This window comes from Heteronotia binoei, chromosome 6 (assembly GCF_032191835.1).
Source record: "Heteronotia binoei isolate CCM8104 ecotype False Entrance Well chromosome 6, APGP_CSIRO_Hbin_v1, whole genome shotgun sequence".
Lineage (NCBI taxonomy): Eukaryota > Metazoa > Chordata > Lepidosauria > Squamata > Gekkonidae > Heteronotia > Heteronotia binoei.
In genome coordinates, this window is record NC_083228.1 from 70,094,054 (window position 1) to 70,116,493 (window position 22,440).

The 22,440-nt window shown below is 43.4% G+C and overlaps 1 protein-coding gene across 4 annotated transcripts in view; it reads left to right on the forward strand.

Moving 5' to 3' along the window:
- Positions 1 to 22,440, forward strand: part of SORCS1 (sortilin related VPS10 domain containing receptor 1) — a 763,613-nt gene that overhangs the window by 487,596 nt on the left and 253,577 nt on the right. For all 4 annotated transcript variants that reach the window (XR_009555572.1, XM_060241701.1, XM_060241700.1 and 1 more), the window contains exon 4: positions 7,565 to 7,723. Coding sequence is in view for 3 of the 4 variants with exons in the window: in XM_060241701.1 (XP_060097684.1) it covers positions 7,565 to 7,723 (159 nt within the window). In the remaining variant the exon portion in view is untranslated. The remainder of the gene's footprint in view (positions 1 to 7,564; positions 7,724 to 22,440) is intronic.

Sequence of the window (22,440 nt, forward strand, 5' to 3'; positions counted from 1 at the left end):
CCAGTCTCCCCACACCAACTTTTGGGACCATCCCAGCAGGTGTATCTTCTTGTCTACCATTTCAGACAAGCTGGTGATTCTTCCCATTCGAATTCATGTACCTCTTGGTTTTGTTTAACCAGCGTAGGAAATGAGATACATTTCATTTCAGGAGGGGAGCTGTATTGGTCTGCAGTAGAAGAGCTAGGTTGGAATCTAGTAGCACCTTAGAGACCGACAAGATTTTCAGGGTACAAACTTTTTAAAGTCAAAGCTCTCTTTATCAGATACTTTTGTCAGTGATCAATTATGATGTATATTTTAGAGTAAATTTAACCTAAGTGGCTGCATTTAAAGAGAATGTCCACCATATTAATCTGCTTCTTAAAACAACATCCCAATAATAGTACTTATTGAATAAGGACGCATAGTGTTTATGACATGGAGGAGGTGTGTCCTCATTCTGTAAATTTTAGTTGACCAAAAGATAGCTTTGGGTATTCTTAAATTCTATATAATAGTAAACAACCACCTTCTATATATAGGGGGCTATCTGATGCAAGACAACCAATCCTGAGTGTGTTTATTTGAAATTGACTCTCACTAATTCAATCAGGCTTACTCCCAGCCAGATAAGTACGAAGCTTTGCAGTCACAGATGATCAAATAGGCAGAATTCCTAAATATCCAAAGAGAGCCCAAACAAAAACAACCAGCATTTCCCAACATTTGGTTCATTGATTGCAGAATGAACATGCATAATAAAACTAGAGAATTAACAAAGTGGCAGATGTCAGTCATGTTGCTTTATACTCTCTTTGGGAGGCACTTACTATCAATTACTATGGCAGTGTATTAAGTAGAAATTACTTTCTTGGCCACTGTCCAGCAAATGTGATTCCTGCACAAGCCGTAGCAAAATGTTTGATGGAATAATTTTCACCTTTAAATAAAATGCTCCTCTCTTTATTTGCGTTCTCTCCCCGCCCCCCACCATTGTCATACATATGGAATTTTAATTTTGGTTGAACTGGAAATATACCAGGTAAAAGTTTTGTTTGTTTAAAATTCCCATGCAAAACCTCCCAGAAATTCTACTTCCATTCAGTAGTTTTGCTGGTACATATTTGTTTTAAGTATTTGATTCATATGACTGTACTTAATTAGATTGTCATGCATTTGCATATGAATAATAGTACCAAAGGGAGGGGAATTTGTGTTTTGTTTTTAATGATGTCAGCGCATGTTGCATCTAGAACCATCTTAGAAGAGGCAGTCCCTCATCTTTAGCAATGAAGGAGGACTGTTCTTTTAAGGTGTGTCTACTACTATGAGTACTTATGTTAGTATTTTACAACTTGGTTTAAATTAATCCCAGTGGTTTTACTAAATATTCTAGTATGGGAAGAGAAAAGAGTAATAGACCAAGATCAGGGTGGAGGATATTTCTGCAGGTACTTTTTTATTCTATAACTTGTATTCCCAGCCCAACATCTCTTGGCACTGATTGTGGTTCCTTGATGGAGTTTCATGTATGTAAATTTCTGATGGCTTTGTCCTGAATATGGGAATACATTCTTATTCTGTTTTCACTGCATTAAGGTCACATTGTCATATTCTGAAAAACTCTAGCATAAACTCAATTATGATTAAATGCAAAATCCAATATTAATGTTCAATAGTAAACATAGTAAAATCCAACTGTAGCACCATTTAAAATTTATAGAGCTTTCCAAAATGATAGCAAACAACCTAAGACCTACAATTTAATCTGCATCCATCCCCAGGGGGGAAAGCCCTAAATCTCCTGAAATTGCAAAAATCATCAGACTACAAAAGGCACATGTTTTTCCTGTAATGAACTTTGGCACTACGTGGTGGTCCAGTCAGAACACATTCTACTAGCAATTCTTTCCCCCACCTTCTAAAAAACTTGTCTTGTGCAGGTTCTCTGAGGAATGTATGGCATATCATCTGGTTTGCAGCTGAAGGGTAACTAGACACCTTCAAACTGCTCCACTAATAGGACTTTCTGTATTAAAAAATCAGGAATGAGCCTTGGCCTGGATAGCCCAGGCAAGTCCAGTCTCATCAGATCTCAGAAGCTAAACAGGGCTGACCCTGGCAAGTACATGGAAGGGAGACCTCCAAGGAATTCCAGGGCTGGGATGTAGAGGCAGGCAATATCCAAGCAACCTCTCTGAGATGACCTTCCCTCATTAGGGGTTGCCAAAAGTCATCATGACTTCCAGGCACACAAGCACATATACAGGAATGAGAAACTGATGAAAGATTCCCATGAATCAGGAACATGAATAGAACCAACGTCTTTTCTTGCTTTTTTGTTCCATACTTGGACTACATGCCCTAGGGCAAGATGGGGACTAGTCTTTTTCCTTGCTACTAGGATCTAGACTTTGAGAAATTGCATAGTTTCATCCAGATTACACATTAGTTTTCTTACTGTCTTAGGAACCACAGCACTTGCCTTTTTATATAGATTGTAGATGGCTATGTCCACCAAAATCATGCCCGGGGGTTGGTTGGCCCCTTGAAATAGCACAGGGGTAAAGTGGGGTCTGTAGCAGGAGGTGAGAATCTGTGAAAGTAACCCCATTTTCCACTAACCATAGCATCTTTCATTGGCAGAAAACTGGGTTAGAATCCATTCATAGTCTCTGGGCCTTTCCAGGGTGAACATTCTCTTTGCATTTCATCATTACATACTCTAATTTTCAAAATGTGGGCCAATCTGTGGATATCCAAATCAACAGTTCAAGTCCAAAGTGACAGAAAGATTATCCTCCAAAGTTGGGGGAATCCACAGGTTTACAAACTATTAAAAACTACATCAGGAGGGTTAAATTCCACCCCCCCCCCCCGATAAAAATGTTTGCTGCGCATGTACAGATGATGAACCTACCTCCTTCAGGCAGTGGTTGGCCCCTTGAAATAGCACAGGGGTAAAGTGGGGTCTGTAGCAGGAGGTGAGAATCTGTGAAAGTAACCCCATTTTTTTGGAATACAAGCAGTGTGAGGTTTTGCTGGTATAGGTTCATTTATATCCATACCAATGGCTGTTTCATACATCTTGTTTATGGAGCTTTGTGGTCCATTAGTATTTTATTTGCCAAGAGACATCAGATATTCAAAGTTTGTTCCATGTTTTATGTAACTGTAGGCTGATAACACATAGAGAAAGAATAATTAACTATGTTCACAATTTAAATATGTGAGAAGTGGATATCAGGCAGCAGGACATAGGCATTATCTGGGCTTTGTTTGATGTTATGCTCTGCATATTGTGATGGTCAAAAAGACAACCTGGAATTTAGTTTTAAAATTAACCTGTCTTTTTGGTCATGGCCACTGGTCTGTCTGCCCTGTATGCATATCAGTCATTATGCTTGTTGCGTCCTGCATTTTGGTCCCTGAATTGCCAACACAGCGCTGCCTGGCGCGAATAGGGGAACTGTGGGAAACCACGAGTCACCTGACTAGGAGCAGACTTAACAGACTGCCTATTAAGATCTGTGGCGTGAACTTTAACTGTCCAGGATTGGACTGGTCTTGGGAGGAGGTTGCTCTGGGTGCATGTGTATAAGTGGGGATCTGGCCCTGCTATGCTCTCTTGTTGTTGTGTGATCGTTAATAAAGGGTGTTAGTGGTTGAATGTCTCCAAACCCAGTACTTTGCAATGCTTCAGAGGTTTATTTTGCTAGTTTTATAGTAGTACTTCAGCAGATTGTAGATTTATTTGTTTATCTACATCTCTGGAACCAGAACTAAATGAACAGATCAAACCAACCTTCCCAATACTGTTCTAAGTTCAAAATGGGAATTAAAAGTGAATAGAAAATGTAAAGAAGAGAAAGAAGTTGGAGGTGCAATATAACTTAGAACTATTATATGTGTGCCAGAGGCAGACCAGTTTAAGCCAGCTCCCATTGTCATGTGGCAAGTTACAACTTCTCCAGAATCCTTATTCATTTCATCCTTTATCTCTGATGATTAGGCATGAGATTGGATAGGAATTGAGTACTTGGCGGCATAGGGAAACAGAAGATGCCATGTGCTTTCCAACACTTCAAAGGCTGAGAATGAGGCAGTTTTCCCAGTGCCTCTAAGCAAATCCAAGGCTGGATCAAGTCTCCCAGAATAAAGTTCAAATCTGTCTGAGAATGCAAATATTTGAGAATGTGTGTGAGAAAAGCAGGGCCTTTTTTGAGCAGGAATGCACAGGAATGCAGTTCCAGCTGGCTTGGTGTCAGGGGGTGTGGCCTAATATGCAAATGAGTCCCTGCTGGGCTTTTCCTGCAAAAAGCACATGTGTAACAATGGTGATGTCAGGGTGTGTGACCTAATATGCAAATGAGTTCCTGCTGGGCTTTTTCTACCAAAAAAGCCCTGTGTATATGAGTGAACACATGGGAACTGGCTGGTGTGGGTAGCCCAAGCCAAAGCCAAATCATTGTTAATAATGAATTATAAGCATGGGCTTATAGCAATACCAACCAGAAATGACAAACATCATCTTGGTCATCCTCATGACTTGTGTGAGGAGATAGACAGAGGCCAGGAGTGTGATTCTGTTGATTCTCTTGGACACTTTAGTGGCTTTCAATCCCAGCAATAAAGATATATTTCTGGGGACTCCCTGTCTGGGAAGCATAATTCTGTGGTAGTTCTGGTCCTAACTGGAAGGCAGAAAGTGGTGCTGGCAGTTTTCTAATCAGCCCCTTGGCTTTTGGGTATGTTCCATCTTGTCGCCCATATTATATTACTGCAGTGCACTTGATGTGGGGCTGCTCTTGAGAAGCATTTTGAAATTTCAGTTGGTACAGAATGCTGCAGTCAGGATGTTGATTGAAGTGAGCCATAGAGACCATATAACTCCAGTCTTGGCCCATCTACACTGGCTTTCAATTAGTTTCTGGGAACAATTCAAGGTACTGGTCTTGACTTCCAAAGCCCTATACAATTTGGGACCAACATACCTGAAGTACTGCCTACTCCCTTTTGAAACCGCCCAACCACTATGGTCATCTTCAGCAGCCCCACTTCAGATGCCCAACATACCTGAAGTACTGCCTACTCCCTTCTGAAACCGCCCAACCACTATGGTCATCTTCAGCAGCCCCACTTCAGATGCCCAACATACCTGAAGTACTACCTACTCCCTTCTGAAACCACCCAACCACTATGGTCATCTTCAGCAGCCCCACTTCAGATGCCCAACATACCTGAAGCACTGCCTACTCCCTTCTGAAACCGCCCAACCACTATGGTCATCTTCATCAGCTCCACTTCAGATGCCCAACATACCTGAAGTACTGCCTACTCCCTTCTGAAACCGCCCAACCACTATGGTCATCTTCAGCGGCCCCACTTCAGATGCCCCTGATTTCTGAGATTAGACAGGGGGCAACCTGGAAGAGGGCCTGCTTGGTCATGGTACCAAAGCTCTGGAACTCTCTCCCCACGGAGATTTGTTTGTCCACTTCTGTTGCCATCTTCTGACACAGGGTGAAGACTTTTTTTGTTTTGTTTTGTTTGGCAGTCTCTCAGTGTTCTGTCCTTACTGACCAATGTTTTAATTGATTTTTTTTTGTATTTGTACATGTTTAAATTGTGTTTTGATTTTTTTAAAATGATGTGTGTTGGGGAGGGGTGATTTTAATGGTTTTAAAATATAATTTTATCATGTATATTGTTACCTGCCTCGATGACCCTTGTAAGAGAAAATAAAAATAAACAGGGAGGCACTGAAATCAACTAGGAAGTTTTGATGCATGAATGCAAGATGCCCCAAGTCAACCAGAAAATTTGCTGTCTTTGTTGCCTGTTGAAGTCTCCTCATATTGCCAATACAGAGAGTTGAACAATGCATGTCAGGACTGTTATAAAAGTGTTTTTAAGGATCATACCTCACAGGGATGGCCTGCAGAGAGTAGTTTCACAAGTTACCACACCAAAACTGAGCTGTTGGCTCCTGGGGAATGTTGTCTCAAACACTGATTACCCAGCTGCAGCCTGTCATAGAAGAAGAATTGCAGATTTATACTCTGCCCTTCTCTCTGAATCAGAGACTCAGAGTGGTTTATAATCTCGTATATCTTCTCTCCCCACAACAGACACCTTGTGAAGTGGGTGGGGCTGAGAGGGTTCTCACAGCAGCTGCCCTTTCACGGACAGCTCCTATGAGAGCTATGGCTGACCCAAGGCCATTCCAGCAGCTGCTAGTGGAGGAGTGGGGAATCAAACCCGGTTCTTCCAGATAAGAGTCCTCGCACTTAACCACTACACCAAACTGTCTCTCTCTAGATTGGTGGTTCAGACCCTTCCCCAAGAGAAGCAGGATCAGCCCTGTGAAGAGTGTTCTCCACACTCTCTCTTACTTCACAGAGATTCAGAAACAGGGTCTCATCCAAAGCAGAGTTTATTCAGCAACAGATACACAACCAATTAGTACAATCCCACATTGACTCCCCAGATAAGGCTAGAGAACAAAGTAACAGACATGCATAGAGACAGGATAATTACCTGAAGCTCTCTGTTGCCAGGGATAAGATGGACTGCTATAGCAGGGTCACCCCCTCAGGAGAAGAGACTAGCCTCTGCTACTCTGGGGGTCCTTTTTTATTCCCTTTTCAAAACAGATGGTACCATAGTCCATCAGAATGAACATGCATAATTACATGGTCTGTACATGATGCAAGTGCCCCTGATGTGATAAGACAGAGTGGAACCTCCTTCAGGCATTATCTGCACTTCAGATATGGTATGCTCTCATAGGGTGTGTAGAAAGAGTATTTGTTCTCTGTCAAACAACTGATCTTCAGGACCAGAAGTTTGGCCCTCTGTGCTATCTCCAGCTGGTATAAGAGATACACTTGTTTCTGAGAGGGACAGGCAGGCATTTACTTCTTAGAAAGACAGAGAAGCATAGATGAGTCTAAAATGGCTATGCTCTGGATAATAGAAAAGAGCCTATGAAATGAAAGAAGTGGTTCAGGAAAATGCAGAGCTGGTTTTTATTTCTGACAAGGATGGGATTCCTGACTGTTCTGGTTCTTCTTGTGCTGTTAGGAAGAGAGATTCCTCTTACTTCTCATGCATTTTGATGCTCGGTCTCTACATGAGTTGAACATTAAGTAATACAAGGCAATCAACGTCTGCTCAGACTTGACTTCAATACAGAGCACAGCTGCTGTGTCCTTCACTGCCAAAAATCCAATCTACTTTAGAAGTACCTAGGGCTATGAAGCTGGAATGCATTGGATTTTTGGCAAAGAAAGATTTAGGGAATCTGTGCCTTATAATAGACAAGATTACAGAAGTATTTGTAGAAGTTCTGGTAAGTGAGATGCTTAGTTACTGTATCCCTTTACCTTTGGGAAGGTCACCTTTGTTTCATTTCTGCTTATTTGCTACACCTGGGTTATTTTGCACAGCTATAGAGCCTAGTAAAATAAACAATCATTCACACCAAAAAAAATGATTTCCCAGAGATTTGGAGGGCTTTGCCATTTTTTTGCCTTTCTCCAATTTAAACCTTCAGTCTTCATCTCTTTTATCCACACAGATTATGTTGCTTACTGACCCTGAGATTGAGAGCAGTCTGCTGATCAGTTCTGATGAAGGAGCCACTTACCAAAAATATCGGCTAAACTTCTATATCCACAGTATGCTCTTCCACCCCAAGCAGGAGGACTGGATTCTGGCCTATAGTCAAGATCAAAAGGTGAGTGTCTGTAGATGTGTTTGTGGATGACATGGAACTTCCCTCTCCCAAGTGTCTGAAGTTATTTAGTACATTTTAATAAAGTCTCTTTTTCAAGGAAATCTATTATTAAGTCTCCTTTTCAAGGAAATAAAATCTATCTGTCTATATTTATGAATGCACGCACACACATACACATACATATATGGGTGGGTGGATGTGTATACACAGCACACACAATAAATAAAATCTTGAAACCCTGTGCACATAGGAGAGCTTGTCATTTTGGACAGTTGGACTAATAGTTATAGTGTTAATAGCATAACACAGGGAAGTGAAGATTTCCTATCTGTTGATAGCAGATGTTAGCACCTGATCTAGTTTTGTCAACCTCCAGGTGGTACAGCCCCATGGTGCAGAGTGGTAAAGCTGCAGTACTGCAGTCGGAGCCCTCTGCTCACGACCTGAGTTCGATCCCAGTGAAAGCTGGTTCAGGTGGCCGGCTCGAGGTTGACTCAGCCTTCCATCCTTCCAAGGTCAGTAAAATGAGTACCCAGCTTGCTGTGGGGAAAGTGTAGATGACTGGGGAAGGCAATGGCAAACCACCTTGTAAAAAGTCTGCCGTGAAAACGTTGTGAAAGCAACATCACCCCAAAGTCAAAAACAACTGGTGCTTGCACAGGGGACTACCTTTACCTTTTAGGTGGTAGCAGGAGATCTGCTATTGCAACTGGTTTTCATGAGACAGAGATCAATTCACCTGGAGAAAATGGCCACTTTGGAAGGTGGACTCTATAGCGTTATACCCCATTGAAGTCTCTCCTGTCACCAAACCCCTCTTCAGGCTCCACCCCCAAAATCTTCAAGTATTTCCCAACATGGACCTTCTGTGTAGAGCTTACTTTGAAGCCTGGTAGATGCTATGGAACATGAATGTTGGACTGTCTGCACTTGAAAACTATGCCTCTGTGATGCATATTGATGTGCATCTCTGTGATGCCTCCAAGTCAGATATGGTCTACACAGCAGGTATTGGGCTCTTCTTATAGCCCTGCCTTAATGCTAATAATTCTGTGAGGATAAAAGGGCAGGAGTAATTTCAGAATTCAGCAGTATCTCTACCCAGGGCTGCCCTTTTCACTAGGCAGCCCAGGCAGCTGCCAGGGGTGCGGCCCTGACAAGGGTGCTAGTATGAGCCCCAGGAGGGCACTGGAATGGCCCTGTCACCTGTCCTCGCCTCCGTGGCGAGGGAAATACCAGCAAAAGTGGCTGTGGGGGAGCCACATCCCTGTGCTGCAGAGCATGCTCTGGGGCTGCCCATCACTCTGCTGGCTGCATCAGACGCAGGGACAAAGCTAGGGCAGCCTCACAGCATGCCTCACTGCTCCCCACTGCTTTCAGAGGGGGCAGGGCACCTTGCCTTGGGTGCTGTTCTGCCTCAAACTTCTGCTGTCTTTACTCCCAAATGATGAATTGGTTTTCAGTGTTGGCTTAATTCAGTATATTGATATTAGGGTAGTCACTATGGTCCATCCTATCTATTTGCCCATGCACTAGAGAGAAGGATCCTTCTGTTAAAGATCTCGAGCAATACAATCTAGGAGCAATATTCATGGTCATAGAAAAATAAAATGACATTGGGAAGATAAATAATAAATAATTTTCCTTGACTGTCAAGCAAATTATTTATCATTCAATTCCACTAGCTCTGATGGGTTCTTACAATGCATTACTATAGTACTCCTTCCTTCCTCTGTAAGAATATGAACACTTCAGTTTGCTTTTAGCAATTACATTTTTTTTACAAGTCTTGTGTCATATCCACCATGGCTTTCTAGTTCAAAGTTAAAAATATATCAGACACCCCCCCCCCATCTCTATTCTTGGTGTACACTTGGGAACTTTAAGAAAGTAATGTGAGTGCTCCCCCCCCCCCCCCCCGCAATTCCTAAATCTTGAAAGAAAATGCATTGTTGTTGTTTTAAATAATGTGTGATCTCCCTTCAAACAGGTAAGTGGAAAACCGTTTTTTTCCAGATGAGCAGTTGGGGGCAGTCCCTTGTTTCCATCACTACATCTGACATAGTAGGATTACACAATCATCTCTAGACTGAAAAAAAAAGTTATTATAGGTTCTGATTGGAATTCATTGTCAACACCACTCTTTTTTTTTTTTTAGAGGTGAACTTAGGGGGCCCTCTGTGGAGTGCCAGAAATTAAATATGGGTGTCTTGCTTTCTTTCTCCCTGAAAAAAAAAATACAAAATTATTTCTCAACAAGAAGAAAAGGGGAAAAAATTGAAAAGAAATTAAAATACTTCCTCACAGTCTTGGGCATCATTGGCTCCTGCTTCAGGCAGATGATTATTTTGACTTTGTATGAGCAACAGAACAGTATCCTCTATATGCTACACTTGAGCCTACCCACTGTAAAGAAATTTGATCCTAACAGAGAAAAGAAACAACACCCATTTTTCCTTCCTCTCTGTGTTTTCCAGCTGTGACCATAAATGTCTCTGTGGAGATTTAAAGCCATGTTACTGACCAAACTCAGTTCACAGAGGGCTTTTATTATATCAATGGCCGGGCTCTTGTCTGTCTAGCTATTTAAATGGCAAATTAATCTACCATATTTAGACATTGTGCAAAACTTTATACTAATATAGGAATTCCTTCTGAGACAACAAATAGGCTTTCAGAGTTAGTAACAGAGGTTTTGAACACTGTGCATCTATCAGGCTTTCCACTGGGAATAGGCACCTCTGAAAAGTGATGCATTTATAAATCAGGGGTGACAGAAGAATTGCTTACCTGTGTAAACCAATGTCTGTTAAAGAGATGGTTTGTGAGAAAAGAAGAAAACAGTGCAAGGCTGGTTCTTTAAGTAAAGTGGCAACTTTTACTAACCAGCAAATGTGTGCAGTCTTAATGGGTCCAATACACAGTGCCCAGTAGGACTGCCCCTTGTCAGACTAAGTTGTTTATATTAGCAATGCAATGAAAATAACCCACTATTCTGAGAACACAGCTGCAAACGGAGCTGATAATTACTTTAACAATATAACCTTCCATCTATATAATCTGATGAAACATGATATAAATACCTTAAAATGTAATAATGTAAACAAAATGCTGAGCAGTAGTGAAGAGATGACACTTATATGAATTTGCATCTGACTGCAAAAATATGGCAGGATTAAACAGATTCAGGCCATTATAATCAAGCTTTTAAATGAAGCTAAAAGAACATTGTGGTTAGGTGAAGTCTTGAGTGTGGCCTATATAAGCCTGCATGCATCAATGGGAGAAAATGATGCATAGCTGCCATAAATGTACAACACGAGTGTGTGTGGGGGGGAGGGGATATTCAGGGCTCAGGATCAAGGTAGGGATACTTACACCTACTGCTAATAAGTGATATGAATGAAGGTGTGGGAAGGATCCTTCCCTGTCTAGGAAGGGAGTAACAAAATTTATTATGACTCATTTTAAGTATTTGTATTCCACTTTTCTTCTTGAAGGGACCCAAAGCAGTTTATGACCAAGCCTTATACTTGAGCAGGAAATGAAAAAAATTATGTTCCATCCCTCTTTCATTCCTTGCTAAACTCCCTTTGCCCACATCAAAGTTTTATTGATGCCTGAGACAGAAAGGGGAACAACAAGTCAAAGGTAACATGCTATACAGCTGACAAAGATATTTGCTCTCTTACCCTTCCTGGCTGCTCAGATTTTTAAAATATTTTCTCTGCATTTGAACAAAACTGTTGTTGTCCCTTTTCCCAGTTCTATTAATGAAATTCAATACAAATATTATTAGGTGCAAAATATGGCATAAAAACTTGAACTAAACTAAACAATCTGAAAATTATGCCAAATTATTCTATTTTGTACTAACTTAGTAATACTCAGAGGGCTTCACTAATTACTCATCTTCAACAGTACATATGGATATATCTAGGGCTTGTAGCAGGAACTCCTTTGCATATTAGGCTACACCCCCCTGATGTAGCCAATCTTCCAAGAGCTTACAGTAGGCCCTGTAAGAGCTAGGATTGCCAAGTCCAATTCAAGAAATATCTGAGGACTTTGGGTCTGGAGCCAGGATACTTTGGGGCTGGAGCCAGGAGACATTGGGGGTGGAGCCATAAGCAAAGTTGTGACAAGCACAACTGAACTCCAAAGGGAGTTCTGGCCATCACATTTAAAGGAACCTCACACCTTTTAAATGGCTTCCCTACATTAGAAATAATGGATAGGGGCACCTTCTTTTGGGGCTCATAGAATTGGACCCCCTGGTCCATTCTTTTTGAAACTTGGAGAGCATTTTGAGGAGAGTCACCAGATGCTATGCTGAAAATTTGGTGCCTCTACCTCAAATAACAGCCCCTCCAGAGCCCCAGATACCCCAGATCAATTCTCCATTATACCCTATGGGAATCGATCTCCATAGGGAATAATGAAGTGCCCAGCAGAAATTTCCCTCCCCCACTCTGTTCCTGATTACTCTGAAATGGGGGACTGGCATCTCACGAGTTGCTGAACTTCCAACTTCTTCAAAGTAACACAGAGCAGCCAAAGGTTCAAGTTTTCCTTTCATATGCAAACGACCTCTGAAAAGATTGTGCAACCAACGAAGGGTCTGGGCTGCTTTCATAGCCACTGGGAGCAGTCATGTTGTTCTGCCTCCTCCTCACGTCCCCATTCCACCATAAAGACACAGACACATCATCCCAAGAGGAAGCCTTTCCAAGTGGAGTCTGAAGACTCTGGAGGAGGAAAGGCACATGGTGGCTGTGGGGGGGTGGGGCTTTCCCTCACCAGCCAGCTCACTGGGAGCAGGAAGGAGCCTGGGAAAGCAGGAGAACCCCCCCCCCCCTGGGACCTGGGGATTGGCAAGTCTAGTAAGAGTTCTGTAAGCTCTTGGAGGATTGGCTACATCAGGGGGGTGTAGTCTAATATGAAAAGGAGTTCCTGCTACAAAAGAAGTCCTGAATATTATTTATTTATTGCATTTATATATCGCCCTCCCCGCTGAAGCAGGCTCAGGGAGGCTACCTTATACTGAGACAGACCATTGCTCCATGTGGTTCAGTGTGTTCTACTCCAGCTGGCATCAACTCCCCAGGTTCTCATGCCGAGAAAGGTCCTTCCCAATACCTCTTGCCTGAAGTCCTTTAACTAGACCCTACATCCTAAACCCACAGTGCATGATTTATGTAATACAACAAATCAAGCTGGACTTTTGCCTCCAGCACAAAAAAATCTAGAGAGTGTCAACCAAAAAATGTGGGAATTTTCTTATTTCAGAATGACATTTTATACTGGTGTCTTGTTCTTCATTTATGTTCTTCAGCAGACATTTGGCACAAGGTACAACTGCTAGAATGCATTTTTTTCTTTTAATTTGTCCATAAACTAGTGTACAAACTAGACCATAAAACATACCCTCAGAGTGCATCCATCAATACACCTCACTAAACATTATGTTTTGGGACACATCTTGAAATAAATGAATGAAATAAACTAAATAGCATTGGGGAACAGGAGTACAACCTCTAATAAAAGAGAAAAACAAACAGATGAGACAACCAGATGATATTGGCAATCTAATCTAGAGAGGCATCTATGGAGGTTCCTAAGCAAAACTGAAACTGAAAATGCCAAAAGTGGCCTCAAAGATATTTTTAACCCAAACTAAAGGAAGTTTTCATATTTCAAATTGAGTTGTTGCAAAATGATGGCATGGACAAAGCATGATGACATTCTTAACTGTCGTTGCAATCAGTAATTGATGAACCATTTATCTAATAATACACCACATACCTTTGTAATACCATTGTGGACTAATGCACATTATAGTAGTCTCATGGAAGTCAAATTATTCTCTATACTAGCTGAGACAGCATGTGACAAGCTGTCCATGTCTGCTGCTGAATGTCTTTGTGCCACTACATACAGTTGTGATAGTTTCTGGCATGAAATTACTTTCTTCTTTGTGAACTATTGCAGAAGTAACAGCCCCTGTGTGAATGGACTTCATGTCCTGGATATAAAGGGTTAGATCCAGAATAAAATATATATCAACAGGATTAAACCTGCCTGCCCGCCCCTTCCCACTGCAGCCCATTGATCTCTAAAATTGCTGCGGCTGGGGCATAGAGGACCCTAAGGACTGGCATGAGGGAGGTCTGCAATGGAAAGGGGGGGCAGTTTAGTCTGGATCTAACCCAAAATGTTCACTGAATCATATATAGATTTGGAAAGAATTAAATTAATTCTCAATGGACAAATCTAGTTTATAATGGAATCCCAGTGTTCAGAAGCAGCATATTTCAGAAAGATGAATTATGAAGATAAATAACAAGGAATCACTATAATAAAGTATATAAGGGATGTCTGACTGACTACTGTTGGAAACAGGATGCTGAACTGCTTTCATCTGATCCACCAAAGTAAATCTGTTGGTCTCTGGAGGCCTGATGGAGTAGGAGATTCCAGGGATGTTTATCTAGTTATAATATAAACTTTGATCCTTTTTGGTGTTAAGAGAGTATAATTTAAGATAAAGAAGCATTGAGAGAGATGAATAAACCTGTCACTAAATTTAAGAGAGAGATTTGAAAGAAGAGCATTAAGTAAAGGTATTTTTAAGTAAAGGTATGTTTAATGATGATTGTAAAGAATCCAGAGGGGACAGTGGAAAGACTAAATGTTGGGACATTAATCTAAGTACATTTTAAATCTGTTTCTCCTCTAGATGGATATCTGAAGGCTTTATCACTATCAATGGTCTGTTTCAGGAATAAATGAATTAGGACCAAGATAGCCAGTGAAGTACATTAATAACTTCTGTGCAGACTGATTGATTTCTTGCTACCATTGCAAGGACTTCAATTTTCCAAGCCTTATATGTTATTTTATGCATTAAATTAATCTTTACATGTTTGAAGTATCTGAATTTGGAACTGCCAGAGAAGAACAATGAAAGTGTGTCACATTATGTGTCTCATGGTTTCTAGAAAAATAAGATTGTTTGTGAATAGCAGTAGATCAGGGATAGAATCTGGTCATGCCAGGGCTGCTTTTTTTGAGGGGGGGGGCTTTAAATATTTTGTTTTATGCCTTTTTTGCAGTCTTGTATGACCTGCTGGCATGGCTGTTTGTCTTTAGAGAAAACATACAGACAACCTATATGTTACCCATATAGTATGGGAGGCAAGGAATCTTCAGAAAGTATTACTTGAGGCTACTAATGAAGCTACTTATTCTATCTGTTGGGGACAAAGGCAGCCACAGAACAGGGACTGTCAAAATTCATTCTAGTGGAAGTCTGTATATTTCTACTGTGTTTTTCAGACCACACGCTTCCTGCCACCACTTTAATTGGGATACAGACACTAGGAAATCCTCCTGTGCAAGTCCCATATAAGTGAATGGGATCTGTGCAATGTCATGTTTTTAGTGGTTTTGATATAGCTGAATGTATCGGAGAGTTGAGCATTTTGACTGTCAGCATTTGCATCAGAGATGCACACCACTCATAACATATAGTTAAATGTTAAATAGTAGCAGCATGTAATGTATACACAAAGCCATAGATGCTGTTTCCAAGTGGGATACAATTCACAACCACTGAGAATCTAGGGCATTTGTATTGTCAGTACAAAAGAGATGTTTGAAATACAAGTTTTCCCATGATATAACAGAAGAAAATGAAGACTGTTTGTTTTTGGGAAAACAAGGATACGTCTCTCAATTTGTATTTGTTTTCTATTCTGTACTGTATATTTTTTTTTCTTGGACTGACTGAAAACAAATGGATGAAGATATCAAAAGCTGGCTCTTTGCTTACAATGTCACAACAAATGCATAATGTTTTGATGAGTACATCCTAAAGCTTTATCTAACAATGACAATTATCAGCTTTCAAGGTAGAATCAGAATAAAAAAATCTATTGTACCATGGAAAAATCTTCTAAGAAATGGGAGCTCTCAGCCTCCCTCCCCTTAAATAAACAGAATGAAAACAACAACAAAAATCAACATCCAATGGATGTACAGTTGTCATCACTTTCTCTTACTTACAGTCAGCATGTTTCCTCCCAATCCATAATGGTCACCATGTAACTAGCATGTGACAAATTCTTCCAGTAGAGAAAATTTTATTCCATTTATCTAATCTGTTAGTTCAAGCCATATTTGTGATGCTTCAGTTTGTACAATTTGATTTGACATATATTCTGTTTCATGGTTAATCTTTTTAAGTGGACTATTGGCTTTATTTTTTTTAACTTGAATGGCATTTATATTTTGTGACCAGACTTGTATTTATGGTAACCCTCCATCCCAGAGAGAAAACAGAGAATGGATTTCACATCCAAACTCAAGTGTATGTGTGGGAGAAATCTGTTTCTAGCAGCCAGCAGCAACGCTGCTAGGCTGCTGGAATGTCTTTGCCTCCCTGGAAGGAAAGGGAGGACTTTCACAGCCCATTTGGGCGTGCTTTTGAAGGGGCGGGGCTTGCCGTTATAACAGCAGCACCATCCGCCCCCTACCTCAGTCTCCAGGCTGAGATTGGTGAAGACAGAGCTCCATTGGCTGCTCTGTTGTGCTGGTCAGTTTCAGGACTTGGAGGCTGAAAAGCACGTTAGCTTGCTCCTCTGCTGCCCTGATCGAGTCGGAGATAAGGCACGCTCCTGAAGAGCAGCTGGGACAGAGGCTGTAGGGGCCGGCAGGAGCGCGTTTGTTTGCTCCTGCTGGGGCTTGAATCAGTTTTGGCTGCTGCAATCAGGCCTCTGATAAGGCCCCGTGGCTGGCTGTTTCTCAGCGTTGGACTGGGTGGCGTGGCAGCTGAAGGGTGCAATGGAGTGCCTTTTCACGGCTCCTTATCGCACCCCGCACCCCGTCCCTGGTTGGAAGAGGAGCTCCGGTTCTACGGCTTGATACTTCTTCCCCTTCCTTTTTTCTGTTACCTTCATTCCTATCCCTCCCCCACCTAGAATTCGAAAGTTCTCAGGGTAGTGGTGGGGTTTTTTCTGCGCACTGTTCCCTCTGTTTTGCCAAGGGGAGCGGGATTTTGTACAGGGAAAATTTCTTTATCTTCATTTCAGTTTATCCGATTTTTGCTTACCCAAATTGTGTTTTGTGGGCTGCCTCGAGCTGAGTCGGCCATATTTGCTTCCCCTTCTTCTTCATAAGGACAGCAGCCATTTTGGAGGCAGTGGAGCAGAGGCCATTTTGGGGGTATGTTTCAGTATAAGGCAGCTTCATATAGGCATCCAGTATCAGCTTCCAGTTGCTGGTCTTTTTGAAGGTGTAGGCAGCCAATTTAAGTGGTGCCTGGCGGCAGCCATTTTAGAAGAGTTTCAGTGGATTCAAAGGCGACCATTTTTAGGGGCATTTTGTGAGGTTTTATTCTTAACTCGGTTTGTAAAGTGCCTGGGAAGAAAGGGTCTGGTAAGCCTAAAGGCAAGCAGCCGGCACCCAAGGCCCCTAAGGCCCCACCAAAAAGGCCAGCTCCCCCTTCATCTTCTTCCAATGAGGAGGACGATGAAGGGGTTAATACAGCTATTCTGCAAAGGCTTTTGGCATTGGAAATGGTGTCTGGCATTCCTTCCTCACAGAGTTCAGGCTTGGGCTTGGGAAAAAGCTCTAAGGTGGCATTGCAGACTGATATATTGACTAGGTTGACCATCCTTGAGGACAGGTCTGCAGGACTCGGTGCTGGAGGAGTCGGGGGCACTGGCGGTGCAGATGGAGGTGCGGCTTTGTTTCCAGTGGATGCCAGAACAGGGTCAGCACTGGTGCTGATTGGATCTGGGGGTAAGGCTGGGGGCATTCCACAGTCATAATGGGCATGGCTTGGCCATGGGGTCCTTGGGCCCCTGCTTCTCAGGCAGTGCAAGGTGCTGCCACTGGGGCTTCAGGTACCTCTCCCTCCATGGGCATGGGTCCGCAAGAAGCTTGGTTGTGGCCAACAGGCCAGTTTGGCCCCTATGGACCCTGGCCTGCGGCTGGGCAACAAGGGATGCCATACCCCTTTTTGGGGGGATGGGGCTGTTCCCCTCAGTTCGGTGCTGCATATGGGTTGGTCCCATTTACTGCTATGCCTTTTGGGGACATAGCGTTACCTTTAGGCGATCATTTGTTGCCTGCAACAAAGGATAAGATCCTAAAGGGTGATTATGTCAATATTTTCTCCCTCCTCTTCTGTGAGTTGAAGAAGAAAGATAAAGAGGAGTTGGATGACAAAGAAAAAGAAAAATTGAAGAAGCGCAAAGTGGACCGGACTTGGGCCAATTGGCTGCCTGGGTTTTTTATATATGCTGGTGTGATTGCACGCGACCAGCCTTGACGGACGGCTGCGCTCATCCAGTATATTAATATCATTTATAAGGGGAACATGATGTTTAGTGGGCCCGCCTGGATTCAATATGATGAAGAATTCATGATGAGGGCCGCTTTGTACCCTTCCCTTCAGTGGGATCGCATCATCCACCAGCAGTTGTGGCTTCACGTCATGTTCCCAGTGTGACCAAATTTGGGTGACCGCTCTGACAGTGGTCATTTGGTTGCTAGGACATCAGCTACTTCTTCTGCTTCGTCATCCTCTTCCTGCAGTTTTGCGGGGCAGGTGGTTCAACCCCACTTGTTTTGCTGGGAGTTTGGCTCCCAAGGAGTGTGCAGTAGAAAAGCTTGTCAGTTCAAGCATGAATGCCCCATGCGTGGTGGCCCACACTCCTTTAGTAACTGCCCCAGAGCCTGGCCACGTAAGGGCCAAAAGAGACAAGGTAGGGGTGGAAGTAATTACCAAGCTGGAAAGGGGCCCAGTCCGATAAAGGTGGGACCTCTTGAGTAGCGGCTGTCTAGGTACCCACAAAGGGCTGATAGGGTTTACTTGTTAAATGGTTTCACTTTCGGTTTTAGAATTCCTTTTCAGGGTTCTCGGGTTGCATTTTGGTCTGGGAACCTTAGTTCTGTTAAAAGTTTAGAGCATGTAGTTAAGGATAAGATTGCCAAAGAGTTAGCAGAGGGCAGGATTTTGGGCCCATTTCTTAATCTTCCAGTGCCTAACCTTAGGGTTTCCCCCTTGGGAGTGGTGCCAAAGAAAGCGCATGAATTTAATTTGATTCACCACCTTTTCTACCTCAAGGGTGCATCAGTTAATGATGGAATTCCTGAGCATTTATGCTCAGTTAGGTATACCAGCTTTGATCAGGCCGTGGACATTGTGCGACGCTGCAGAAAGGGGGCAGAGATGGCTAAATGCGATATTAAGTCTGCGTTTTGCCTTCTACCTGTCCATCCAGCTGATTTTGAGCTTCTAAGATTTTCCTTTGAAGGACAATTTTACATGGACAGAGCTTTGCCAATGGGCTGCTCTGTCTCATGCGCAGCTTTTGAGTGCTTCAGCAGGTTCCTTGAATGGGCTGTCTGTGAAAAAGTTGGACTGCAGGAGGTGGTTCATTGTTTGGATGACTACCTCTTTGTGGGTCCTGTAGGGACTGGGCACTGCACACAGCTGTTGTCTGGCTTCATTGAGCTGGCTGCAAAACTGGGGGTTCTGTTAGTGCAGGAAAACACTTTTTTTTTTTTTTTTAGGGATTGATCTGGATACCCTGGTGCAATTGTCTAGAATTTCTATTCAAAAAATGGCAAATTTGAGTAGGACTAATTCCTTCCTTCTTAAGCAAAAAGTCACATTGCTTGAGCTTCAGCAGCTGGTTGGGCATCTTAACTTTGCTTGCAAAGTGGTTGCTCCTGGACGAGCTTTTCTTCGTAGGCTATGTGATGCTCTGGCAGGCCTATGCCTTCCTCAACATAGAACATGGGTTACCAGCAGTATGAGGGAGGATTTAAGGGTATGGCAAGAATTTTTGGAGTTCTTTAATGGGATTTCTTTTTGGAGGGATGACATGAGGCTTGAGGTGGAGCTTCAAGTCATGTCTGTTGCTGCTGGGTCTTTGGGTTTTGGGGTTTATTTTCATGGACATTGGTGCGCGGACACATGGCCAGATTCATGGGTTCAGGCAGGTTTGAACCAAGATCTTATGTTTCTCGAGTTTTTTCTCATTCTTGTTGCAGTTTGGCTGTGGGGGAATTATATGGCCAATCGCACAATTCATTTTTGGTGTGATAACATGGCAGTGGTCCATGTCATTAATTCCCTTTCATCCAAATCTCAAAGGGTTATGAGATTGGTGAGGGCCTTCACTCTGCGCTGTCTGCGGCTTAACATACTGTTTTTAGCCAAGCATGTTCCTGGGGTAAATAACGGGGTAGCTGACACTCTCTCGTAAACAGATGGAGAGGTTTCATTAGCTGGCCCCAGATGCTGATTGAGAGCTGGTGCCAATGCCCCAGGAGCTATGGCTGATCGGAGAGCCGAAGCCTACAGAGCAATAGGCCTAGCCATTGCGCCTAGCACCAGGAAGTCTTATGAACATGCTGTACGGCATTTTGAGGACTTTAGGGCTGAGGTAGGGTATCACATTGTTTGGCCCCTCCTGGTGGAGCAGTTGCTCCACTACTGTGTTGCTTTAAAAGGTAAGGGATTGGCCATGCGATCCATTAGGGGACACCTGTCCGCTCTGGCTTTTGCTAGCAAGGCATTGGGATATAAGGAAGAAACAGCAGACTTTCATCTTTGAAAGATGCTGGAGGGATGGGCCAGAAAGGCCAGATCTAATCTCGATACTAGGAAGCCTATTTCCCCTCTGATTCTTAGGGGCCTGAAGGGGGTTTGGGGCACAGTGTGTGTATCTTATTTCCAATCCAAACTGTTTCATGCTGCTTCATTAATTGCCTTTTTTGGGGCCCTTAGAGTTAGTGAGTTAGTGGCCGGCTCCAGAAATGATGTTTCTGGTTATGCTTTGTTGCTATGGGACCTGAGGTTAGTTGAGGGTAAGGCGGTCATTATTGTTTGACGCTCTAAGACTGACCAGTGTCGAAAAGGGTGTTGAAGCTGGACACGTGCTCGGAGCTTGAGTTGTGCCCAGTTTCTGCTTTGGCTGCTTATTTGGCAGTACGGGGACATGACAATGGGTTTTTATTTTGTCACTTTAACAGCAGCCCACTGACAAAGCATCAGTTTTGGGCTGTGACTTCCTGGACTTTAGCTAAGCCGGGGTTGTATGGGGTGCAGTTTGGTACCCACTCCTTTAGAATTGGAGCAGCCTTTAAGGCTGCTGCCCTGGGATATCCTTCCTCCTCCATTCAGCACCTGGGCCGTTGGTGCTCAGAAGCCTACAAATCCTATGTTCGCCCTCTGCTCAGTTCCTAGCTTCGTTTGTTTGTAGTTAAAATGTTATGGTTCTTGTTTCTAGTTTGTCTGTTTTTTTCTTTTTATATGCTGTTGTTTCTGGCCAGAGGAGCCAAGTTCTCATCTGTGGACACAGCTATGTGTTTTGGGCTGCACATCAGGCTCAGAGAACTTTGGTCAGCTCTCAGCTGGTACTCAGCTAATATGTTACTATCGAACGGCATGGGCGCTGGGGTCTTCAGTGGCCTGACTTGCTGCCATTGTTATTTCATGCGAATGCGGGCCCTCCTCCTGAGGTTCTAATCATCCACCTGGGAGGGAGTGATCTAGGGCTAGTAAAAGGCAAGGCGTTGGTTTTGCAGGCCCATGAGGATTTTTGGTACATTAGAGAGAGATGGCCCAGGACCACTATAATTTGGTCAGCAATGATCCCCTGCCTTGTTTGGCGTAATGCTTGGGACCCTGCAGGTATAGAGAGGGCCCGTTACAAAGCTAACAAAGAAATTAGGAAGGCATTGGAAGGGGGGTTGGGCCACTTTCTGCCCCACCCAGATTTTTCTACGAAATTTCCTGACCTCTACAGAGGGGGTGGGGTGCATCTTTCTGAAAAAGGTAACTTGCTTTTCTTGAGAGATCTCTGGCAAGGGTTTCGGGTGGCCTTGGGCTTCCTGGTGGGTGCTAAGCTCTAAGTAGAGACTTGGCCTTAGAAGTGACAGGTTTTTAATTGATTTATGGTTCTATGTGGCTAGGGGAGGACCAGAAAGCATCCCCCTTTTGGGGAGTTAGGGGTCTGGCAGGATCAACCTTAGGGTTTGATGACCTGGGGTGTGAGAATGCAGACTGTCCTAGAGGCTCAACTACAGGGTGCCTTCCATTGAGATGTACATCTGGTGGTCAGGCCCTCTAGAGTTTGCGTCCTTGCTGGGCCAGCCTGGCGGGAGCTGTGCCACACAACTCTGGCTGGTGGCTAGGTCTCTCACCCGCTAATGGCAGGAGAGTGGTCTGTTAGACCCCTGGCCCTGCCCAGGCCACAGTTCTTGTTGCCCTTGCCCTGGCCCTTAGTTATACCAATACCTTGTGTCCGACTCTTCATTCCGACTTGGGGGACAATCCATTTCTAGCAGCCAGCAGCAAAACTGCTAGGCTGGTGGAGCGTCTTTGCCTCCCTGGAAGGAAAGGGAGGACTTTCACAGCCCATTTGGGTGCGCTTTTGAAGGGGTGGGACTTGCTGTTATAACGGCAGCACCATCCACCCCCTACCTCAGTTTCCAGGCTGAGATCGGCCCTCCCTTCTGCCCTGTTTGTTATGTAGGCAAGTGCTGGTCGCCTCATGGTTTTGGGGGGCTGAGTAGGAATTTTTTGCTCCCCAGCTGATTGATAGTTTCCTGGGGTGTTTTTTTGCCTACCCTACATAGCAGGTCAGTGGATTGTGGATTTGGCTATAGGGAGGAGCTGTTAAATAGAATGGTCACTT